This window comes from Somniosus microcephalus, unplaced genomic scaffold (assembly GCF_052327205.1).
Source record: "Somniosus microcephalus isolate GS21.2 unplaced genomic scaffold, FLI_Smic_1.0 unresolved_chr7, whole genome shotgun sequence".
Classification (NCBI taxonomy): Eukaryota; Metazoa; Chordata; class Chondrichthyes; order Squaliformes; family Somniosidae; genus Somniosus; species Somniosus microcephalus.
Window position 1 is genome coordinate 14983427 of NW_028225185.1, and position 24623 is coordinate 15008049.

General features: G+C 52.3%; 1 protein-coding gene across 1 annotated transcript in view; it reads right to left on the reverse strand.

The window, feature by feature from the left end:
• LOC147086570 (interleukin-6 receptor subunit alpha-like) overlaps window positions 1-24623 on the reverse strand; it is a 71835-nt gene that overhangs the window by 18214 nt on the left and 28998 nt on the right. Inside the window, exons 2-5 of the mRNA XM_085978272.1 lie at window positions 13421-13657; window positions 12020-12140; window positions 9756-9931; window positions 4081-4241 (exon numbers count right to left, since the gene is read on the reverse strand). Coding sequence (XP_085834398.1) covers window positions 4081-4241; window positions 9756-9931; window positions 12020-12140; window positions 13421-13657 — 695 coding nt within the window. The remainder of the gene's footprint in view (window positions 1-4080; window positions 4242-9755; window positions 9932-12019; window positions 12141-13420; window positions 13658-24623) is intronic.

Sequence of the window (24623 nt, forward strand, 5' to 3'; positions counted from 1 at the left end):
AAGCACAAGTCAGGAGTGTGATGGAATACTCTCCACTTGCCTGGATGAGTGCAGCTCCAACAACACTCAAGAAGCTCGACACCATCCAGGACAAAGCTGCCCGCTGGATTGGCACCCCATCCACCACCTTAAACATTCACTCCCTCCACCACCGGCGCACCGTGGCTGCAGTGTGTACCATCTACAAGATGCACTGCAGCAACTCGCCAAGGCTTCTTCGGCAGCACCTCCCAAACCCGCCACCTCTTCCACCTAGAAGGACAAGGGCAGCAGGCGCGCGGGAACACCACCACCTCCAAGTTCCCCTCCAAGTCACACACACCATCCCGACTTGGAAATATATCGGGCCGTTCCTTCATCGTCGCTGGGTCAAAATCCTGGAACTCCCTCCCTAACAGCGCTGTGGGAGCACCTTCACCACACGGACTGCAGCGGTTCAAGAAGGCGGCTCACCACCACCTTCTCAAGGGGCGATTAGGGGATGGGCAATAAATGCCGGCCTTGCCAGCGACACCCACATCCCAGGAACGAATATAAAAAAAAACTAAAACAGATGATCTGGTCATTATCTCATTGCTGTGTGTGGGAGCTTGCTGTGCGCAAATTGGCTGCCGCGTTTCCTACATTACAACAGTGACCACACTTCAAAAAGTACTTCATTGGCTGTGAAGCGCTTTGGGGCGTCCTGAGGCTGTCGAAATGGAAGTCTTTCATTCATGTCATGTCTTAAATTACTCGTATACTCAAGGGAGACAGAGGAAAGAGATTATTTGCATATGAGTAAATCAACACTAACTCCTGGCACCCTCTCCCGAGGGAGCCTGTGCCGTAGATTGACCACTCGCTCACTGAAATATTGTTTCCACAGATTAAATTTTGAATTTACCCACCCCAATTCAAGCTCAGTCCTCTGTCTAGCACAGGAACAGGCCATTCGGCCCATCTGCTCCGTGCTGGTGTTTGTGCCCCACACCAGCCTCCTCTCACCCCTCTTCATCTCACCCCATCAGCAGATCCTTCTATTCCTTCCTTCCTCATGTGTTTATCCAGCTTCCCCTTAAATGTATCTGCGCTCGTCGCCTCGACCACTCCCTGTGGTAGCGAGTTCCACATTCTCACCGCTCTCTGGGTGAAGAAGTTTCTCCTGAATTCCCGATTGGATTTATTAGTGACTCTCTTATATTGACGGCCCCTAGTTCTGGTCTCCACAACAAGTGGGAACATCTTCTCTACGTCGACCCTATCGAACCCTTTCATAATCTTAAAGGCCTCGATCAGGTCACCCCTCAGCCTTCCCTTTTCTCGAGAAAAGAGCCCCAGCCTGTTCAATCTTTCCTGATGGGTATAACCTCTCAGTTATGGTACCATCCCTGTAAATCTATCTTGCACCTTCTCTAGTGCCTCAATATCCTTTTTATGATACGGAGACCATGGGGTCGATTTTCATTGGGCCGTGAGGCGGGCTTTTAGGCGTGCGGGGGGCTAAAATCCCGAATTCGGGGGTCCCGACACCATCCCGCCCAAAACCCGCCTCCACGTAAGTTTCAAGGGAGGCGGGTACCCGCCCCGCACTGGGACCCGCCGACCCGAGGCGGGAAGGGATTAGTGCCAATTAACTGCCTGTTAACAGGTAGTTAACAGGCAGTTTTTAGCCTAATCCCTATTTTGAGGGGTGTCGTGTGGGTTTCCCGATGGCTCCAAACCACGCCAGGTTAGAGCAGGCGGGCCGTCGGGTTGAAGGACTTGGAGGGGTCGAGATGTCGGTGTTCAGGTGAGTGATGGGTGCATGAGTGCAAAGGTAAGTGTGTTTGGTGTGTCTAAAGTGTGTAAAGAAGTTTAAATTACCTGTACTTACCTTAACAGCCTTTCTTCCTGTAGGCGTCGGGAGTCCATCACTCAGCCGGCACTGAAAGCTGAATGGCCGCGAGCTGTCAAAAGTGACAGCCTTCAGCTTTCATTGCCGGCGAGAGTTCAAACTGAGTCTGTGTAGAAGGACTCAGGTTAGAAGTCAGACTGTCAGTGTTTGACAGCTTCAAACAGCTGTGAAACACTGATATTTCATCTGTCAAAAGCTCTTGACAGATTAAATTTCAGTCTGTGACGTCACCTGTTGCCGGGTGGCCCTTAATTGGCCTGCTGAGCCCACTGGGCGGGCTCAACAAGGTCAATCAAGGGAAAATCGCGCGGATTGGCCGGACGTCGATGGGGGCGGGACTAAAACCCAAAAGTTGTAGTCCCACCTCCTTCCCGACAGCTTAATGAAAATCGACCCCCATATTATGGTTCAGTGTCAGCCGTGGCTCAGTGGGCAGCACACTTGCTTCTGAGTCAGAAGGTTGTGGGTTCAAGTCCCACTCCAGGGACCTGAGCACAGAAAGCTAGACTGACACGCCCAGTGCAGTACTGAGGGAGCGCTGCACTGTCGGAGGGGCAGTACTGAGGGAGCGCCGCACTGTCGGAGGGGCGGTACTGAGGGAGTGCCGCACTGTGGGAGGGGCAGTACTGAGGGAGCGCCGCACTGTGGGAGGGGCAGTATTGAGGGAGCGCCGCACGGTGGGAGGGGCAGTACTGAGGGAGCGCCGCACTGTCGGAGGGGCAGTACTGAGGGAGCGCCGCACTGTTGGTGGGGCGGTACTGAGGGAGCGCCGCACTGTCGGAGGGGCGGTACTGAGGGAGCACCGCACTGTCGGAGGGGCAGTACTGAGGGAGCGCCGCACTGTCAGAGGGGCACTACTGAGGGAGCGCCGCACTGTCGGAGGGGCACTACTGAGGGAGCGCCGCACTGTCGGAGGGGCGGTACTGAGGGAGTGCCGCACTGTTGGAGGGGCAGTACTGAGGGAGCGCCGCACTGTGGGAGGGGCAGTATTGAGGGAGCGCCGCACTGTGGGAGGGGCAGTACTGAGGGAGCGCCGCACTGTCGGAGGGGCAGTACTGAGGGAGCGCTGCACTGTCGGAGGGGCAGTACTGAGGGAGCGCCGCACTGTGGGAGGGGCAGTACTGAGGGAGTGCCGCACTGTCGGAGGGGCGGTACTGAGGGAGCGCCGCACTGTGGGAGCGGCAGTACTGAGGGAGCACCGCACTGTCGGAGGGGCAGTACTGAGGGAGCACCGCACTGTAGGAGGGGCAGTACTGAGGGAGCGCCGCACTGTCGGAGGGGCAGTACTGGGGGAGCGCTGCACTGTCGGAGGGGCAGTACTGAGGGAGCGCCGCACTGTCGGAGGGGCACTACTGAGGGAGCGCCGCACTGTGGGAGGGGCAGTACTGAGGGAGTGCCGCACTGTCGGAGGGGCGGTACTGAGGGAGCGCCGCACTGTGGGAGCGGCAGTACTGAGGGAGCACCGCACTGTCGGAGGGGCAGTACTGAGGGAGCGCCGCACTGTGGGAGGGGCAGTACTGAGGGAGCGCCGCACTGTCGGAGGGGCAGTAGTGGGGGAGCGCTGCACTGTCGGAGGGGCAGTACTGAGGGAGTGCCGCACTATCGGAGGGGCAGTACTGAGGGAGTGCCGCACTGTCGGAGGGGCGGTACTGAGGGAGTGCCGCACTGTCGGAGGGGCGGTACTGAGGGAGCGCCGCACTGTCGCGAGGGGCGGTACTGAGGGAGCGCCGCACTGTTGGAGGGGCAGTACTGAGGGAGCACCGCACTGTCGGAGGGGCAGTACTGAGGGAGCGCCGCACTGTCGGAGGGGCAGTACTGAGGGAGCGCCGCACTGTCGGAGGGGCTGTACTGAGGGAGCGCCGCACTGTCGGAGGTGCCGTCTTTCGGATGAGATGTTAAGCCGAGGCCCCGTCTGCCCTCTCAGGTGGATGTAAAAGATCCCATGGGTCCCTGCCGGAAGAAGAGCAGGGGGAGTTCTCCCCGGTGTCCTGGGGCCAATATCTCAATCAACATCACTAAAAACAGATGATCTGGTCATTATCACATTGCTGTTTGTGGGATCTTGCTGTGCGCAAATTGGCTGCTGCGTTTCCTACATTACAACAGTGACCGTACTTCACGCTGGTTGTGCAAGGTGCTATATAAATGCAAGTCTTTCTTTCTACTGGCTCTAGACACAATACATCAATCGATTTGGGTCTTACCGTCTTAAAGCGTGCTTCTTGCTGGAACCTGTAGCTGATTTCAAACTGAAGTGCATAGAAACCTTTCTGCCAAGTCTGAGGGTAGGACCAGGTCACGTTCAGCTTGTGGGCTGCTTTCCGCACTGACCTCACTTTCACCAATTCCGGAGGGTCGGATTTCACTGTGAGGGGCAGGGTGTGGCGGTGGAAGGAGGAAAGCAGAAGTGAATTATCGCCAGGGCTGCTACACAGGCCAATTGCAGGTCAACGGATAGGCCACACAGAGATGGGTCACTGCACCAGAGAGAGGCGGAGACACCCCAGTTATCGCTGGGTGTGCGAAAGAGAGAGAGACAGAGAGAGAGAGACAGAGGAAGAGAGAGAGAGACAGAGAGAGAGAGAGACACAGAGAGAGAGAGAGAGGCAGACAGAGAGACAGAGGAAGAGAGAGAGAGACAGAGTCAGAGACAGAGACAAAGAGGGAGACACAGACAGAGCCAGAGAGAGAGTATGAGAGTGAGAGACAGAGCGGGAGAGGCGGAGAGAGCGAAAGAGTGAGAGAGACAGAGAGAGCGACAGAGAGAGAGACAGGGAGAGAGAGTGTGAGACAGAGAGAGAGCGAGAGAGACAAAGAGAGTGACAGAGCAAGAGAGATGGAGCGAGACAGAGAGAGTGAGACAGTCAGAGACAGAGAGAGAGACAGAGAGAGAGAGAGAGAGAGACAGAGAGGGAGACAGAGAGAGAGCCAGAGAGAGAGAGAGAGAGAGACAGACAGAGACAGACAGAGAGAGAGTCAGTGAGAGAGAGAGACAGAGAGTCAGAGAGAGAGTCAGAGAGAGAGAGAGAGTCAGAGAGAGAGAGAGACAGAGAGTCAGAGAGAGAGACAGAGAGAGAGAGAGAGTCAGAGAGAGAGAGAGACAGAGAGTCAGAGAGAGAGTCAGAGAGAGAGAGAGAGTCAGAGAGAGAGAGAGACAGAGAGTCAGAGAGAGAGACAGAGAGAGAGAGAGAGAGAGAGACAGAGAGTCAGAGAGAGAGAGAGACAGAGAGTCAGAGAGAGAGTCAGAGAGAGAGAGACAGAGGTGACTGCTGACCCATGTGTTTACATATATAACTACAGTTACTGGATGCCAAAGTAATTGTGTGTGAGGCCCCCTGGGACATTTATATAAGAGTCCGCGATTTTCCGATAGGCATCTGAGGCTCCCTCTGGCCGCGTGCGCTCTGAAAACCGGACCCCCCGGACCTGTGTGACTTGTTCCCATCCCGAAGGTTCTTGGAGACCCTGCCCGAGTGGAGGGACGCTCGCGATGAGCAGGACCTCCACGGGGCGGGCTCAGAGTTGGCGCTGCAAAACCCCGGTGGCCCCCCCACCCCCCGCCGAGCCAAGAGAGGTGGAGGGCGGAAGTGCCAGTGCCCAGTGTATGGGGTGGGGGGAGGGGGAGACACGAGAGATGGAAGGTGGGGGGACGGTCCCCTTCTCCCACGACAACTCATCAGGATTTGAAATGGGATGACGGGGATGGCCTCCAAGCAAGAGGGACCCGTTCCCGCCACTGCGATGGAGCCCTCTGTGACTTGGCGTCGGAACAGGAGGAGGCCATTCAGCCGCTCGAGCCTCTTCCGCCATTCAATCAGATCGCGGCTGATCCGTTTCTTAACTCCGTCTACCCGCCTTGGTTCTGTAACCCTTAATCCCCTCACCCAACAAAAATCGATCCATCTCAGTCTTGAATTTTTCAGTTGCCCCCCCCCCAGAATCAATAGCTTTTTGGGGGGGAGAGTTCCAGATTTCCACCCCCCTTTGTGTGAAGAAGTGCTTCCTGACATCACCCCTGAACGGCCGGGCTCTAATTTTAAGGTGACGCCCCCCCCTTGTTCTGGACTCCCCCCACCAGAGGAAATAGTTTCTCTCTCTCTCTACCCGATCAACTCCTTTAATCATCTTCAACACCTCGATCAGATCACCCCTTAATCTTCTAAACTCGAGGGAATACAAGCCTAGTCTGTGTGTGCCACGTTTCCTACATTACAACAGTGACCACACTTCAAAAAAAATACTTCATGTGAAGGGCTGTGAAGGAATAAGCCACATAACTGGGCTTATACTCGCTGGAGTTTAGAAGAATGAGAGGGGATCTCATTGAAACTTATAAAATTCTAACAGGACTAGACAGACTAGATGCAGGAAGGATGTTCCCGATGGTCGGGGGAGTCCAGAACCAGGGGTCACAGTCTAAGGATAAGGGGTAGGCCATTTAGGACTGAGATGAGGAGGAATTTCTTCACCCAGAGAGTGGTGAACCTGTGGAATTCTCTACCACAGAAGACAGTAGAGGCCAATTCATTAAATATATTCAAGAAGGAGTTGGATATATTTCTTAAGGTTAAGGGGATCAAGGGATATGGGGAGAAAGCAGGGACCGGGTACTGAATTTGGATGATCAGCCATGATCTCATTGAATGGCGGAGCAGGCTCGAGGGGCCGAATGGCCTACTCCTGCTCCTATCTTCTATGTTTCTATAACCTATTCAGAAAAATGCACTATCTTTTGAAAGAACTCTAGCCTTATTGAAACATGACAAACTGGGTTTGGAAACCTAGAAACCTAACTATGAATAAGCTGTGAAAGCATTCTGGCTATTGAGATAAGATAGTTGTTGACACTGAATCAATAACATTATTGAAACAGAAGGTTAAAGGCTCCAGCAGGCTAAACCTTTCAGAATGAAACAATGGTTCACCCTGGATAAGGTGTTCTAATTTACACTTCGTAAAGAAGCACATAAAAGCACAAACATCTGCCTTCGTAAAAATGACATCAAGTAAAACACACACCTGCCATCACACTGTTTTTATGGTAAACTTAGAACACTTAGAGAAGAGACATAATTCTGTAATGCTACCAGCTGAGGTGACTGTAAGAATTGCAGGGGTCAGCAGAAAAGTGACTAGAGGTAATTAGCTCACATCAGCAGAAAACCTTAAAGGAAATACCACTGGAAAAGGTTATAAATATTGACCTCTCAAATGGGATAACAGACTCACTTTAAGGGGGCAAAGCAATTTTCGGCTTCAGAGGCGGCTCTGTAAGTCTCCAACTCTTTGTACCTCGGGGATCAAAGGTATTTGATATTGGTGGATATCCTGAATAGAACTTTAAGAACTGTAAAACTGTAGCGAAGTTAAGATTTGAGAGTAAGGTTTTCTGATAATAAGATTGTAAGCTTTCTCTTATTGGAACTGTTAATGTTGCGATTGACTCACTAACTGTAAATTACATGTCGGTTCTTTAATAAATCTATATATTTTTGGAATTGTCTCACATAAGACTTCTGTATCAAACTCGCGAGCTCAATCTCTGTACACTCTTTGGTGAGGAGTTGCAGAATTCTGGAGGAGTTTTCCGGACCCTCAATAATATCCGGAACGTTACAGTCTAGTTAAACTTATTAAAAGCGGTATCTGGAGGATGGTAACATTCTTGGGTTGTTCCTTTCCTTTAGAGAGAGATAGTCCGGACCTTTAGACCCAGTTAAGCGTCTTTAGGATTCAGCTACCGCAAACTTTAGTTGAAAGTGAATGTCTGAGGAATACGCCTGATCTGGGGTAGCCCTAAAGGGGCTAGGACTAGTAATTATCCCTTCAGGGCTTTGGGACGTCCTGAGGTCATGAAAGGCGCTACAGAAATGTAGGTTCTTCCGAAGTGTACGTAAACACGGACAACCAATTTACGCACAGCAAGCTCCCACAAACAGCAAATAATGACCAGATAATCTGTTTCCTCCGTGATGTTGGTTGAGGGCTAAATATTGGCCCCAGGACGCCAGGGAGAACTCCCCCCTTGCTCTTAATTTATTTGCATTCATTGCGTGTGGGCGTCGCTGGCAAGGCCGGCATTTATTGCCCATCCCTATTGCCCTTGAGAAGGCAGGTGGTGGTGAGCCGCCTTCTTGAAATGCTGTGGTTATTAGCGGTACAACTGAATGGCTCGCTAGGCCATTTCAGAGAGGCAGTTAAGAGGCAACCACATTGCTGTGAGTCTGGAGTCACATATAGGCCAATCATCTTCAACACCTCGATTAGATCAGCCCTTAATCTTCTAAACTCGCGGGAACACGAGCCCAGGCTGTGCAACCTGTCCTCGTAATTTAACCCTTTTAGCCCCCCGGGTATCATTCTGGTGAATCTGCGCTGCTCCCCCTCCGAGGACAAGATATCCTTCCCGAGGGGCGGGGCCCAGAACTGAACCCAGTTACTCCATAGAAACATAGAAGATAGGAGCAGGAGTCGGCCATTTAGCCCCTCGAGCCTGCTCCGCCATTTAATGAGATCATGGCTGATCATCCAAATTCAGTACCCTGTCCCTGCCTTCTCCCCATATCCCTTGATCCCTTTAGCCTTAAGAAATATATCTAACTCCTTCTTGAATATATTCAATGAATTGGCCTCAACTGCCTTCTGTGGTAGAGAATTCCTCAGGTTCACCACTCTCTGGGTGAAGAAATTCTTCCTCATCTCAGTCCTAAATGGCTTACCCCTTATCCTTAAACTGTGACCCCTGGTTCTGGACTCCCCGGCCATCGGGAACATCCTTCCTGCATCTAGTCTGTCTAGTCCTGTTAGAATTTTATAAGTTTCAATGAGATCCCCTCTCATTCTTCTAAACTGTAGCGAATATAAGCCTAATCGACCCAATCTCTCCTCATACGTCATTCCTGCCATCCCAGGTATCAGTCTGGTGAATCTTCGCTGCACTCCCTCCATGGCAAGAACATCCTTCCTCAGATAAGGCGACCAACACTGCAGACAATACTCAAGGTGTGGTCTCACCAAGGCCCTGTACAACTGCAGCAAGACATCCTTGCTCCTGTACTCGAATCCTCTCACTATGAAGGCCAGCATATCATTTGCCTTCTTAACCGCCTGCTGCACCTGCATGCTTACATTCAGCGACTGGTGCACAAGGACACCCAGGTCTCGTTGCACTTCCCCTTCTCCCAATCTATTGCCGTTCAGATAATAATCTGCCTTCCTGTTTTTGCCACCAAAGTGGATAACTTCGTATTTATCCACATTATACTGCATCTGCCATGCATCTGCCCAATCGCCCAACCTGTCCAAATCATACTGGAGTTTCTCTGCATCCTCCTCACAGTACACACGCCCACCCAGCTTTGTGTCGTCTGCAAACTTGGAGATATTACATCTGGTTCCCTCGTCTAGATCATTAATATATATTGTGAATAGCTGGGGTCCTAGGACCGATCCCTGCAGTACCCCACTAGTCACTGCCTGCCACTCGGAAAAAGACCCGTTTATTCCAACTCTTTGCTTCCTGTCTGCCAACCAGTTCTCTATCCAAGTCAATACCTTGCCCCCAATCCCATGTGCCTTAACTTTACACGCTAATCTCTTATGCGGGACCTTATCGAAAGCCTTCTGAAAGTCCAAATACACTGGTTCTCCCTTATCTATTCTACCAGTTACATCCTCAAAAAATTCCAGTAGACTAGTCGAGCATGATTTACCTTTTGTAAATCCATGGTGACTTTGTCCGATCCTGTCACTGTTTTCCAAGTGCTCTGCTATTACATCTGTTATAATGGACTCTAGCATTTTCCCCACTACCGATAAACAGATGGCGGGCACTGGGGTGGGGGGGGGGGGGTGGGCGGGGGGGCGAAATCCAACTCACGTAAATCATCGAAGGTAAACATCCGCTCCTTGCTGGCTGTGCAGCCGATGCCGTTGGACGCAGCCAGGCCGATGAAGTAATGGTCGTGCTCCCCTTCCTTGTGCGGCACCATGCAGGCGCACACTTGCTTCCCGGTGAAGAACCTGCAGTTCTTGAAAGTGGAGTTGTCCCGGAGGCTGCAGTGAGAAGTAAGAGCAGGGTGACTTTGGCGACCACATCCAGCCCCACAACCAACCACCTCACCCCGCCACCGAGATCTCGCTGACCTACATTGGCTCCCGGTTCCTCAACGCCTCCATCTCATAATTCTCATCCTCGTCTTCAAATCCCCTCCGTGACCTCGTCACCCCCCCCTCCCTGTCTCTGTAACCTCCTCCTCCCCTCCGAGATCTCGGCGCTCCTCCAATTCCGGCCTCTTGTCCATCCCCGATTTCCATCGCTCCACCATTGGCGGCCGTGCCTTCAGCCGCCTGGGCCCCGAGCTCTGGAATTCCCTCCCTAAACCTCTCTGCCTCTCTCTCTCCTCCTTTAAGACGCTCCTTAAAACCGACCTCTTTGACCAAGCTTTTGGTCACCGGTCCTAATATCTCCTCATGTGGCTCGGGGTCACATCTGTGTTTGATAATCGCTCCTGTGAAGCACCCTGGGCCATTTTACTGCGTTAAAGGCGCTATATAAAGGCAAGGTGTTGAAAGGTGCCGAGTGATTGGGAGGGGTGTGGAGTATATCAGATTGTTACAGTGAGGGGTGTGGAGTAAGAAAGAAAGACCTCGGGACGTCCCAAAGCGCTTCACAGCCAATGAAGTACTTTCTGAAGTGTGGTCACTGTTGTAATGTGGGAAACGCAGCAGCCAATTTGGGCACAGCAAGCTCCCACAAGCAGCAATGTGATACTGACCAGATCATCTGTTTTTAGTGATGTTGATTGAGGGATAAATATTGGCCCCAGGACACCGGGGAGAACTCCCCCCTGCTCTTCTTCCAATAGTGGCCGCGGGATCTTTTACGTCCACCCGAGAGGGCAGACGGGGCCTCGGTTTAATGTCTCTTCTGAAAGACGGCACCTCCAACAGTGCGGCGCTCCCTCAGTACTGCCCCTCCCACAGTGCTGCGCTCCCTCAGTACTGCCCCTCCGACAGTGTGGCGCTCCCTCAGTACTGCCCCTCCGACAGTGCGGCGTTCCCTCAGTACAGCCCCTCCGACAGTGCGGCGCTCCCTCAGTACCACCCCTCCAACAGTGCGGCGCTCCCTCAGTACTGCCCCTCTGACGGTGCGGCGCTCCCTCAGTACCACCCCTCCGACAGTGCGGCGCTCCCTCAGTACTGCCCCGCCGACAGTGTGGTGCTCCCTCAGTACCGTCCCTCCGACAGTGCGGCGCTCCCTCAGTACCGCCCCTCCGACAGTGCGGCGCTCCCTCAGTACCGCCCCTCCGACAGTGCGGCGCTCCCTCAGTACCGCCCCTCCGACAGTGCGGCGGTCCCTCAGTACCGCCCCTCCGACAGTGCGGCGCTCCCTCAGTACTGCCCCTCCGACAGTGCGGCGCTCCCTCAGTACCGCCCCTCCGACAGTGCGGCGCTCCCTCAGTACCGCCCCTCCGACAGTGCGGCGCGCCCTCAGTACTGCCCCTCCGACAGTGCGGCGCTCCCTCAGTACCGCCCCTCCGACAGTGCGGCGCTCCCTCAGTACCGCCCCTCCGACAGTGCGGTGCTCCCTCAGTACCGCCCCTCCGACAGTGCGGCGCTCCCTCAGTACCGCCCCTCCGACAGTGCGGCGCTCCCTCAGTACCGCCCCTCCGACAGTGCGGCGCTCCCACAGTACCGCCCCGCCGACAGTGCGGCGCTCCCTCAGTACCGCCCTTCCGACAGTGCGGCGCTCCCTCAGTACCGCCCCTCCGACAGTGCGGCGCTCCCTCAGTACCGCCCCTCCGGCAGTGCGGCGCTCCCTCAGTACTGCCCCTCCGACAGTGCAGCGCTCCCTCAGTACCGCCCCTCCGACAGTGCGGCGCTCCCTCAGTACTGCCCCTCCGACAGTGCGGCGCTCCCTCAGTACCGCCCCTCCGACAGTGCGGCGCTCCCTCAGTACTGCCCCGCCGACAGTACTGTCACTGGTAGTGTCGGCCTGAGTTATGAACCCACAACCTTCTGACTCAGAGGCGAGAGCGAGAGAGAGAGAGAGCGGCCCACTGAGCCAGGGCCTGATACCTGACACACAACTGCTGTCGCTCAATATAGTAAGGCTTGACTTACTTCTGAAGAGGGCCTCACCTCATTCTGAAGGACAGAGTACATGTGGTCATCCTGTTGAGTTCCTTGGAACGCCACTCGCATCTGATCGGGCTCAGGTACGACTTTAGGAAGCAGGAGGGGACCGGAGTCTTTGGCGCCTCTGAAAACGGGAAAACACATGTTTTCATTTCTTGCACAACCTTATCTCCTTTCGCAGGAGGCCCCAAACACGAACAAAGGGACAAACCCTGGCCAGTTTCCAAGGACAGCGGCACAATGGGATAAATATAGAGGAGCACTGACCAAGATCAGGGCGAGATCACACGAGGCCGCGCAACTCAGCGTCTGCCAATTGGGAAATGTTGGCATTCTCCTCCCGCAAGTGAAGGAAAGGCGGGTGCTGGCATTTCTCCAGCACCTCAGGACGTCCCAAAGCGCTTTACAGTCAATGAAGTACTTCTGTGTCCTCGGAATTTAACCCTTTTAGCCCCCCCCGGGTATCATTCTGGTGAATCTGTGCTGCCCCCCCTCCGAGGACAAGATCTCCTTCCTGAGGGGCGGGGCCCAGAACTGAACCCAGTTACTCCAGGCGGGGTCTGACCAGAGCTCGGTACAACTGAAGCATCACTGCCTCCCCTTTGTATTCCAGCCCCCTCGAGGCAAAAAACCAACATTTCATTAGACATTTAGATTATTTTTTGCGCCTGTCCACTAGATTTGAGTGATTTCTGTATATGTATACCTAGGTCTCCCTGCTTTTTTAAAATTTGTTTATGGGATGTGGGCAAGGCCGGCATTTATTGGCCATCCCCTAATCGCCCCTTGAGAAGGTGGTGGTGAGCCGCCTTCTTGAACCGCTGCAGTCCGTGTGGCGAAGGTGCTCCCACAGTGCTGTTAGGGAGGGAGTTCCAGGATTTTGACCCAGCGACGATGAAGGAACGGCCCGATAGATTTCCAATGTCGGGGTGGTGTGTGTGTGTGTGACTTGGAGGGGAACTTGGGAGGTGGTGGTGTTCCCCCACAGTTCCCAGTTTCTGGCCTGGCCAGATTGACCTCCCCAGTGGAACTGAGCGCACTGCCTGTCCCGACACTGCCACGGCGGCCGAGCGCAGCAAACCCAGAGCAGGCCGGGGATTCGAACCGGAGACCTACTGGCTCGGTACTGCTGCTGGACGAGGACGAGGATGAGGATTAGGACAAGGATGAGGACGAGGATTAGGACAAGGACGAGGACAAGGACGAGGATTAGGACGATGACGAGGCGAGGACTAGCACGAGGATTAGGACGAGGACAAGGATTAGGACGAGGACGAGGACGAGGATTAGGACAAGGACGAGGACAAGGATTAGGACGAGGATGAGGACGAGCCTACCCCCCCAGTGGCCTGTTGTCACAGGGCAGCCCCCACCTCAGAAAAACCCAACGGTTTGGCCCCTCACCTCCAACGAGGAGCCGGACGCTGACCGCCCGCATGCCGTTTCTCAGGCAGACGTAGTTCCCGGTGTCCTTCGGCTGCACCGCGCTCAAGGTCAAGGCGGTGGCGTTCCTCGCCTGCCGACGACTGGAGCTCAGCCCTCGGCCGTTGAACCGCCATTCCGTCCCCTCGGCCCCTCCTGGGCCGCAGCTGATATCGACCCGGGCACCAATCCGGGCCAGCCTGGTGCCGTTAGGTATTGCTGTAAGAGGGAAATCGGCCAATCAGTGAACGAGCAAGGGCTGCCTGATGACATCACTTCCTGTCAAGTGAGCCAGCTTTGCGGCATTCAGTCTACAACAACAACAACATCTTATTGAAACTTATAAAATTCTAACAGGACTAGACAGACTAGATGCAGGAAGGATGTTCCCGATGGTCGGGGAGTCCAGAACCAGGGATCACAGTCTAAGGATAAGGGGTAAGCCATTTAGGACGGAGATGAGGAGGAATTTCTTCACCCAGAGAGTGGTGAACCTGTGGAATTCTCTACCACAGAAGGCAGTAGAGGCCAATACATTAAATATATTTAAGAAGGAGTTAGATATATTTCTTGAGGCTAAAGGGATCAAGGGATATGGGGAGAAAGCAGGGACAGGGTATTGAATTTGGATGATTAGCCATGATCTCATTGAATGGCGGAGTAGGCTCGAGGGGCCGAATGGCCGACTCCTGCTCCTATCTTCTATGTTTCTATGTTTCTATGTGCATTTATATAGCGCCTTTAACGCAGTAAAAGATCCCAAGGCCCCTTCACAGGAGCGATTATCAAACAAAATTTGACACCGAGCCACATAAGGAGATATTAGGACAGGTGACCAAAAGCTTGGTCAAAGAGGTCGGTTTTAAGGAGCGACTTAAAGGAGGAGAGAGAGGCGGAGAGGTTTAGGGAGGGAATTCCAGAGCTCGGGGCCCAGGCGGCTGAAGGCACGGCCGCCAATGGTGGAGCGATGGAAATCAGGGGACGCGCAAGAGGCCAGAATTGGAGGAGCGCAGAGATCTCGGAGGGGGTTGCGGGGGGTGGAGGAGGTTACAGAGATAGGGAGGGGGGCGAGGATGCCATGGAGGCGATTTGAACACGAGGATGGAGATTTTTTTAAATCGAGGCGTTGCTCAACTGTGAGCCAATGCTGGCCAGCGAGCACAGGGGGCGATGGGTGAATGGGACTCGGTGCGAGTTAGGACACGGGCAGCCGAGTTTTGGACGAGTCTATTGAAATATTTTGTTAATTGTGGAATACTAAAGCTTTGCTGGTGATTCCCAATTAGGAGGCGTGTCAAAATGTCAAAAAAAACATGCAGCAGATTGTAGGAGGATGTAGATAGATTGGAGGAATTGGGCAGAGAGATGGCAGATGCAGTTTAATGCAGTGAAATGCAAACTAGTACGTTCTGGGGGAAAGCAGTGAAAGGAACAGCCCTCTAAACAGTTGGACTCTCAGAGTGGAGGAATAGAGAGATCTTCGGGTGAAGATAAATCCTTACAGGTAGGAGTGGAGGCAGGAGAGGAGATTAAATAGGCCCGGTACTATTCCAGGAAAGGGCAGAGGAGATCTCCTCCCTCAACCAACAGCACCAAAAACACAGATCAACTGCTCATAGAAACATAGACATAGAAACATAGAAAAATAGGAGCAGGAGTCGGCCATTCGGCCCTTCGAGCCTGCTCCACCATTCAATATGATCATGGCTGATCCTCTATCTCAATACCATATTCCTGCTCTCTCCCCATACCCCTTGATGCCTTTTGCATCTAGGAATCTATCTATCTCCTTCTTAAATATATTCAGTGACTTGGCCTCCACAGCCTTCTGTGGTAGAGAATTCCACAGGTTCACCACCCTCTGAGTGAAGAAATTTCTCCTCATCTCAGTCCTAAATGTCCTACCCCGTATCCTGAGACTGTGACCCCTCTTTTTAGACCCCCCGCAGCCAGGGGAAACATCCTCCCTGCATCCAGTCTGTCCAGCCCTGTCAGAATTTTATACGTTTCAATGAGGTCCCCTCTCATTCTTCTAAACTCTAGTGAATACAGGCCTAGTCGACCCAATCTCTCCTCATACGACAGTCCTGCCATCCCAGGAATCAGTCTGGTGAATCTTCGCTGCACTCCCTCTATGGCAAGTATATCCTTCCTTAGGTAAGGAGACCAAAACTGCACACAGTGCTCCAGGTGTGGTCTCACCAAGGCCCTGTACAACTGTAGTAAGACATCTTACTTGTTGGTGGTGGGATCTGGCTGTGCATAAAATGGCTGCCACGCTTGCCTCCATAACAGGAGTCACGGCCCTTCAAAGTAATCCCCGCATGAGAGACCCAATGAGGCTCTGTAGCTGCATCAGTCCTCCGTTAACAGTGGGCTGGTTGTACTTCGCACAGAGGGTTGGGACCTCCCTACCTGCGTAGCCCAGTCCCGCTCCACACAGCGCAGTTACAAACATAAAAACATGAAGAAACAGGAGCAGGAGTTGGCCATTCGGCCCCTCGAGCCTGCTCCGCCATTCAATAAGATCGTGGTTGATCCTCGACCTCAACTCCACTTTCCCGCCCGATCCCCATATCCCTCGATTCCCCGAGAGTCCAAAAATCTCTCGATCCCAGCCTTGAATATACTCAACGACTGAGCCTCTGGGGTTAGAGAATTCCAAAGATTCACCGCCCTCTGAGTGAAGAAATTTCTCCTCATCTCAGTCCTCAATGGCCGACCCCTTATCATGAGACTGTGACCCCTGGTTCTAGACTCTCCAGCCAGGGGGAAACAGCCTCTCAGCATCTACCCTGTCAATCCCCCTCAGAATCTTGCACGTTTCAATGAGATCACCTCTCGTTCTTCTCAAGGGCTGCCTAACTGGTTGTGGTGACCTCGCGCGCACAGCTATCTTTTTTTTTGAAAAGTGGAAGAAATAAACCCTATTGAATTTTCGTGCTTCCTTTTCGTGCTGAGGGTTTTATATTTTGAACCAGCTGTGTTTAAATGCTTCTAAAAATACTTAGAGAGCCTTCTTCCTTTTATTGTGTTCCCTTATCATGCTGTCTTTAACATAACAACATAAATAGGAGCAGGAGTCGGCCATTCGGCCCCTCGAGCCTGCTCCGCCATTCAATAAGATCATGGCTGATCGTCGACCTCATCTCCACTCTCCCGCCCGATCCCCATATCCCTCGATTCCCCGAGAGTCCAAAAATCTCTCGATCTCAGCTGTGGCTCAGTGGGTAGCACACTTGCCTCAGGGTCAGAAGGTTGTGGGTTCAAATCCCACTCCAGGGACTTGAGCACATAAAGCTAGGCTGACACTCCCAGTTCAGAGCAGAGGGAGTGCAACACTGTCGGAGGTGCAGTACTGAGGGAGCGCCGCATTGTCGGAGGGGCAGTACTGAGGGAGCGACGCTCTGTTGGAGGGGCAGTGCTGAGGGAACGCTGCACTGTCGGAGGGGCGGTACTGAGGGAGCGCCGCACTGTCGGAGGGGCGGTACTGAGGGAGCGCCGCACTGTCGGAGGGGCAGTACTGAGGGAGCGCCGCACTGTCGGAGGGGTAGTACTGAGGGAGCGCCGCACTGTCGGAGGGGCGGTACTGAGGGAGCGCCGCACTGTCGGTGGGGCAGTACTGAGGGAGCGCCGCACTGTCGGAGGGGCAGTACTGAGGGAGCGCCGCACTGTCGGAGGGGCAGTACTGAGGGAGCGCCGCACTGTCGGAGGGGCAGTACTGAGGGAGCGCCGCACTGTCGGAGGGGCAGTACTGAGGGAGCGCCGCACTGTCGGAGGGGCAGTACTGAGGGAGCGCCGCACTGTCGGAGGGGCGGTACTGAGGGAGCGCCGCACTGTCGGTGGGGCAGTACTGAGGGAGCGCCGCACTGTCGGAGGGGCAGTACTGAGGGAGCGCCGCACTGTCGGAGGGGCAGTACTGAGGGAGCGCCGTACTGTCGGAGGGGCAGTACTGAGGGAGCGCCGCACTGTCGGAGGTGCTGTCTTGCAGATGAAACGTTAAACCGAGGCCCTGTCTGCCCTCTCGGGTGGATGTAAAAGATCCCACGGCCACTATTGGAAGAAGAGCAGGGGGAGTTCTCCCCGGTGTCCTGGGGTCAATATTTATCCCTCAACCAACATAACAAAATAAACAGATGATCTGGTCGTTATCACATTGCTGTTTGTGGGAGCTTGCTGTGCACAAATTGGCTGCCCAGTTTCCCACATTACAACAGTGACCACACGTCAAAAAGTACTTCATTGGCTGTAAAGCGCTTTGGGACGTCCGGTGGTCGTGAAGGGCGCTATAGAAATGCAAGTCTTTCTCTTTTTCTTTTTTGAATATACTCAATGACTGAGCCTCCACAGCCATCTGGGGCAGAGGCTTTGACTGAGAAATGGAGAATGTCGCTCACTATGGCAAAAAGGAAATCATAGAATTATAGAATCATAGAGTGATACAGCACTGGAGGAGGCCATTCGGCCCATCGTGCCTGTGCCGGCTCTTTGAAAGAGCTCTCTGTTAAGTCTGTGTGTTCTAGTTGTAATTACTAACACAGACTACAAGATTAAAGTTCAACAGGTCTTTACTGGTTGGAGGTCAGGACTACTACTAAATACAATATCACTACACAGTGCTTATATACCGGTGGTCACCACCGGTATTACGTATACAGCAGCCAGAGAAAGTAGTACATCTCTTAAGGTGGAACAGGCTTAAGTTCTCTTAAGGTGGAACAGGTTACATACACCACAATCCTCCCTTTTTAGCTTAACAGTCATATCCCCATTTAACATAACATAATAACATATATAACTTCAGGTATAAACAGTTCAAAGGTTCAGTCTCTCAGGAGGCCTTCTGATTCGGTTTGGATAACGCCTTTCAGTGGTCTCTGATTCTTGTTGCTGAGGTGACTCTTCTTGTTGGTTTCCTATGTATTGGACGTCATCATCAGGTACATTCCCTGCCGAGGTAGATGCTTCAGGTTCATTAACGTCTTCCACAGTTGTCTCTGTCGCAACCATGGGTTCGACCCTTGCTCTCGATTCTACCAGTTGATCCGCATGACGCCTTATCACATTGTTACCAATATCTACTGTGTACATCAGAGGTCTTTGTCTGGCCTGAATTGTTCCGGACTGCCATTTTTCGTTTCCATAGCCCCTTGCCAACACTGGTTGTCCTACGTCGAAACTTCGAGTGGACTTGTTATTAATATGCCGGAACTGTTTGTTTTCCACTTCCCTCCGCACATTTGGTTTTAACAAGTCCAACCTGGACCGCAACCTCCTGTTATAAAACATCATGGCAGGACTTTGGTTAGTCACTGCATGAGCGGCGTTTCGATATGCCATTAGGAAATTGTCCACCTTGTGCTGTAGCGGAATCTGATCATCGTTCATGGCCTTTATTGCCTTTTTGAATGTTTGGACAAATCTCTCGGCCAATCCGTTTGTCGCCGGATGATATGGGGCAGAGGTATAATGTTTCACCCCATTCTTCTTTAAGAATTTTTGGAATTCTTCCGACACGAACTGTGGTCCGTTGTCCGAACAGATCTGTTCTGGCAATCCGTTCCTTGCGAATATTGTTCTTAACACCGCAATTGTCTTTTCTGAAGTAGTGGTATTCATCTTGATCACTTCTGGCCATTTGGAATGTGCGTCCACCGCAATTAGGAACATGGAGTCCATGAATGGACCAGCAAAGTCAATATGTACGCGTTGCCATGGGGCTGAAGGCCATTCCCATGGGTGTAGTGGTGCGATCGGAGGTGCATTTTGCACTTTTTGGCACCCAGCGCAGCTTTTCGTCAACTCCTCTATCTGTTGGTCAATACCCAGCCACCATACATAAGCCCTAGCAAGACTTTTCATCTTAACTCCCCCCAGATGACCTTCATGCAGTTCTTTTAGAACTCTTTCCCTTAACTTGGGAGGAATAATCACTCTTGTCCCGTACATCAAAGTACCATGGCAGACGGACAGCTGGTCTCGCCTTGCCGAGAATGCCGGTAACAGAGGATCACCACGTGTTGGCCATCCTTTCACTGTCACCTCGTAGACTCTGGACAGTGTCGGGTCGTTCCTGGTTTCTCTTTCAATACTTGCATTGGTGACTGGTAAACACTCGATGATGGTCGAATGAAATAACTCAACAGGGTCAACTTTCGTCGTTTCTTCTTCTTCAGGTAGTGGCAGGCGCGACAGCCCATCAGCATTGCCATGCTGCTTCGTACCTTTGAATTCTATTTGATATTGATGTGCCCCTAGGAAAAGGGACCATCTCTGGAGACGCTGTGCTGTCATCACTGAAACACCCTTCTTAGGGTTAAAAATGGATACCAACAGCTGATGGTCTGTCAGAAGTGTGAATTTTTGGCCCTGCAGGTAATGATTAAACTTCTTCATTCCCCATACAAGGCTGAGAGCCTCCCTATCGATCTGCGCATAGTTGCGCTCAGCGGAGGTCAATGATCTGGATGCAAACGCGACTGGCCTTTCCGTGCCATTTGGCAACTTGTGTGAGAGTACTGCCCCAATACCATATGGAGAAGCATCACAAGCCAACCGAATAGGCAGTGTCGGGTTGAAGTGAGCCAACACTTCCTCTGAGGTGATCAATTCTTTGCTTTTGCGAAATGCCTTCTTACAGTTTTCGCTCCATTCCCATGGTACCCCCTTCTGTAAAAGAGCGTTTAGCGGGTGCAGTACCGTGGATAGATTTGGTAGAAATTTATGGTAATAGTTAATCAATCCTAGAAACGACCTCAACTGAGAGACATTATCCGGAGCGGGAGCCTTTACAACTGCCTCTATCTTGTCAGGAGACTTATGAAGCCCCTCCCGGTCAATTACATGACCACAGTACGAGATCCGCTTCTGGAAGAACTCACATTTCTGCCGATTAACTCTAAGTCCATACTCTTTCAGTCTGTTGAGCACCAGTTCCAAGTTTGCGAGGTGTTCTTCATCACCATCACCTGTAATCAGAATATCGTCCAGGTAACATTGTGTGCCTAGAATTCCCTGTAATACCTGCTCCATAGCCCTCTGCCAAATTGCTGGAGCTGATGCCACTCCAAAAACCAGCCTATTGTACCGGTACAAACCTCGATGCGTGTTGATCATGAGGTATTGGCGTGACTCTTCTTCAACCTCCATCTGCAAGTACGCCTGCGCCAGGTCTATCTTGGTGAAGTGTTTCCCGCCAGACAACAAAGCAAAAATATCCTCAATCCGCGGAAGCGGATACTGCACCGTGTGAAGCACCGGATTAATGGTGATTTTGAAATCTCCACAGATGCGAACCTTCCCTGGTTCTCCTGGCTTGTTGCTCGAAGGACGTTTCGTAACGGGAACAATGGGCGTAGCCCACTCACTCCAATCTACCTTAGACAGTACACCTGAATGTTCTAGCGCTTCCAGTTCCGCTTCTACAGTAGGTCGTATTGCATAAGGTACCGGTCTGGCTTTAAAAAATTTTGGTTGTGCATGTTCATCAATCTTGATGTTTGCCGTAATTCCTCTCAGTGTTCCCAGTCCCTGCTGGAACACCTCTTTAGCATCATCCAATATTTTGGACAATCGTTTAGGTTTGACATCTGTTTCCCCGGAATCTACCGTTAGTGCCTTCAAGGAGTGCCAGTCCATATTCATTTTCCTAATCCACTCCCGTCCCAGTAGTGGTGGACCTCCTTCAGGTAGCACATATAAGTCCATTACTTGGCTTTCTTCGCCCTTGTGGACCACTTTTACCTCTATCTTTCCGATGGGGTACACTCTTTGCCCCGTGTATGTTTTCAATATAATCTCCGTATCCCGTAGGGGAATATGTTGGAATAATCTTTTGTAATCTTTCTTATTCATGACCGTCAATGCCGATCCAGTGTCCAATTCCATTTTTACTTGGACTCCTGCTATCTGAAGAGTGACCCAAATTGTCTGGAGGTCTGTATCCTTACCAACGTTGTGTACTCTTAAGCTACCCAGTTCATTACTGCTAGCATCTGAATCTGACTTCTGTTCGGTCGAACTGTTCTTTGTCACCTTGTGTACCTTTATGTATTTTCCTTGCGGTGACTTTTTGTTGCTGGTCTTCTTTCCTGACTGGCATACTTTAGCTATGTGGCCAAGCCTGCCACACGTTCTGCATTCTTGGTTTTTAAACCAACACTGGTTCTGATCGTGCGTTGTCTTTCCACAACGATAACATTTTACAGTACTCAAACCCAATTTATTTGTACTGAGTTCCGGTGACCGTAGCTGCATTACTGCCGTGCCTCTCGCTGCGGCTTCGTGTGCTGCTGCCATAGTGACCGCTTTCTCAAGCGTCAGCTCATTCTCCTCGAGCAGTCGCTTTTGTGTATCTTCTTTTAATAAACCACACACAAATTTATCTCGTAGCGCCTCTGTCAGTCTCGTTCCAAACTGACAGTACTTTGCTAGCTTACGCAATTCCATTAAATATTCAGCATTGCTTTCATCCTTCAGCTGCCTTCTGCTGTAAAATTTAAATCGTTCCGCTAGCATCAGCGGCGTGGGGTTTAGATGATTTTTCAGGACAGTAACAATCTCCTCGAACGTCTTATCCGTCGGTTCATCTGGTGATAAAAGGTGTTTCAATTGCCCGTATGTCTTCGCACCCATTAAGTTTAATAATGTTAGTGCTTTCTCTTCATCTGGGATTTTATTTGCTTTACAATAATTTTGTATGCGTTCTACATACATGGCCCAATCTTCGATGTCGCTATCAAAGGTATTAATGTTCCCATGTTTAGGCATCGTTGCAATTTAATTTATTTTTATTTTTATCCAAGATGGCAGCTTCCCGCTCTTGTCTTCGTCCTCCGCCTACAAAATGGCGGTTTTCCCGCGCTTGGCGGTCTTCACCCGTCCCCCGACGCTGTCTCCGATTCACTGCAGCTCTCGCGCCTTCAGTTGCCCCAGACGCTGCGCCTTTTTAGCCCGAATGTGGCCCGGCCCTTATCACCAGCCACGATCGATGTCCCCGCGCTGCGCCTTTCGGCCCGAATGCGGCCCGGCCCTTATCTCCGGTCGCGATCGATCTCACCGCCCTTATTCCTCCGTCTTCCCTCCCCGTCTGTACAGCCAACGCGGCCGACTTTCTGGTCGCGTCGCTGCCCGGCTTACCCACCACCGAGGTAGAAAGAAGATAGCTGACAGCCGCTGATGGAGGCTTCGAGTTCAGGATGTCTTCTGCACTCTGGTTTCTCGATGTCTGCCGCGCGACGTGTCTTCCAGCAGGGTGATGAGGGTGGAAGCCTCTCTTCGACGTCCTGTCTGTGGACGAAGCCGCCGTGGATATAAACTGCCGCAGGGTAAGAATCGGACTCGTCGCCACTGTTAAGTCTGTGTGTTCTAGTTGTAATTACTAACACAGACTACAAGATTAAAGTTCAACAGGTCTTTACTGGTTGGAGGTCAGGACTACTACTAAATACAATATTACTACACCGTGCTTATATACCGGTGGTCACCACCGGTATTACGTATACAGCAGCCAGAGAAAGTAGTACATCTCTTAAGGCGGAACAGGCTTAAGTTCTCTTAAGGTGGAACAGGTTACATACACCACACTCTCCAATTAGTCCCGCTCCACCCTGCTCTTTCCCCACAGCCCTGTGAATTTTTCCCCTGCAAGCATTTATCCAATTCTCCTTTTAAAAGTCACTATTGAATCTGCTTCCACCGCCCTTTCAGGCAGCGCATTCCAGATCACAACAACTCGCTGCGTAAAAAACATTCTCCTCATCTCCCCCTCTGGTTCTTTTGCCACAGTTCGAATCATGACAAGGTTGAGCGATGTTCTTGACTCGCCGTGTGGAGTGAAGATCTAATGTAGCCTTCAGGTGATGTGAGGAAGTTAGAGGCTGGGCAGAATCGGACCAGATAGAATTCAGTCCCCATTTTGCATTTGTACATTCTGTCCTTCATTCTATTGTAAGTCCCCATGTCCACGTTGATGTTAGAAACTTCCTATGTAAACATGTCACGCTGTAATTATACCCTCCCACCAGTGGTGGCGCTGCAGTGCACCAAGTTACATAAAGAAAGAAACAACTTGCATTTCTATAGCGCCTTTCACAACCTCAACTCCCAAAGCGCTTCACAGCCAATGAAGTACTTTTTGAAGTGTGGTCACTGTTGTAATGTAGGAAACGCGGCAGCCAAATTGCGCACAGCAAGCTCCCACAAACAGCAATATGATAATGACCAGATCATCTGTTTCAGTGATGAATATTGGCCCAGGATACCGGCGAGATCTCCCGCTGCTCTTCTTCCAATAGTGCCCGTGGGATCTTTTACATCTACCTGAGAGGGCAGACGGGGCCTCGGTTTAACGTCTCATCCAAAAGACGGCACCTCCGACAGTGTGGCGCTCCCTCAGTACTGCCCCTCCGACAGTGCGGCGCTCCCTCAGTACCGCCCCTCCGACAGTACGGCGCTCCCTCAGTACTGCCCCTCCGACAGTACGGTGCTCCCTCAGTACCGCCCCTCCGACAGTGCGGCGCTCCTTCAGTACTACCCCTCTGACAGTGCGGCGCTCCCTCAGTACGGCCCCTCCGACAGTACGGCGCTCCCTCAGTACTGCCCCTCCGACAGTGCGGCGCTCCCTCAGTACTGCCCCTCCGACAGTGCGGCGCTCCCTCAGTACGGCCCCTCCGACAGTGCGGCGCTCCCTCGGTACTGCCCCTCCGACAGTGCGGCGCTCCCTCAGTACCGCCCCTCCGACAGTGCGGCGCTCCCTCAGTACCGCCCCTCCGACAGTGCGGCGCTCCCTCAGTACTGCCCCTCCGACAGTGCGGCACTCCCTCAGTACCGCCCCTCCGACAGTGCGGCGCTCCCTCAGTACCGCCCCTCTGACAGTGCGGCGCTCCCTCAGTACTGCCCCTCTGACAGTGCGGCGCTCCCTCTGTACTGCCCCTCTGACAGTGCGGCGCTCCCTCTGTACTGGCACTGGGAGTGTCAGCCAGGATTTTTGTGCTCAAGTTTCTGGAGTTGCACATGAACCCACGACCTTCTGACTCCAGATTTGGAGAGTGCCACCCACTGAGCCACAGCTGGCACCTGGCACATGTGTGGATCTGGTACTCACTAGAGAAACTCACTAAAACATTGGGGGCAAGCAAGGGGCAGGTCTATAACTGACTAAGCTGCTTCCTTTGCTCCTGACTCC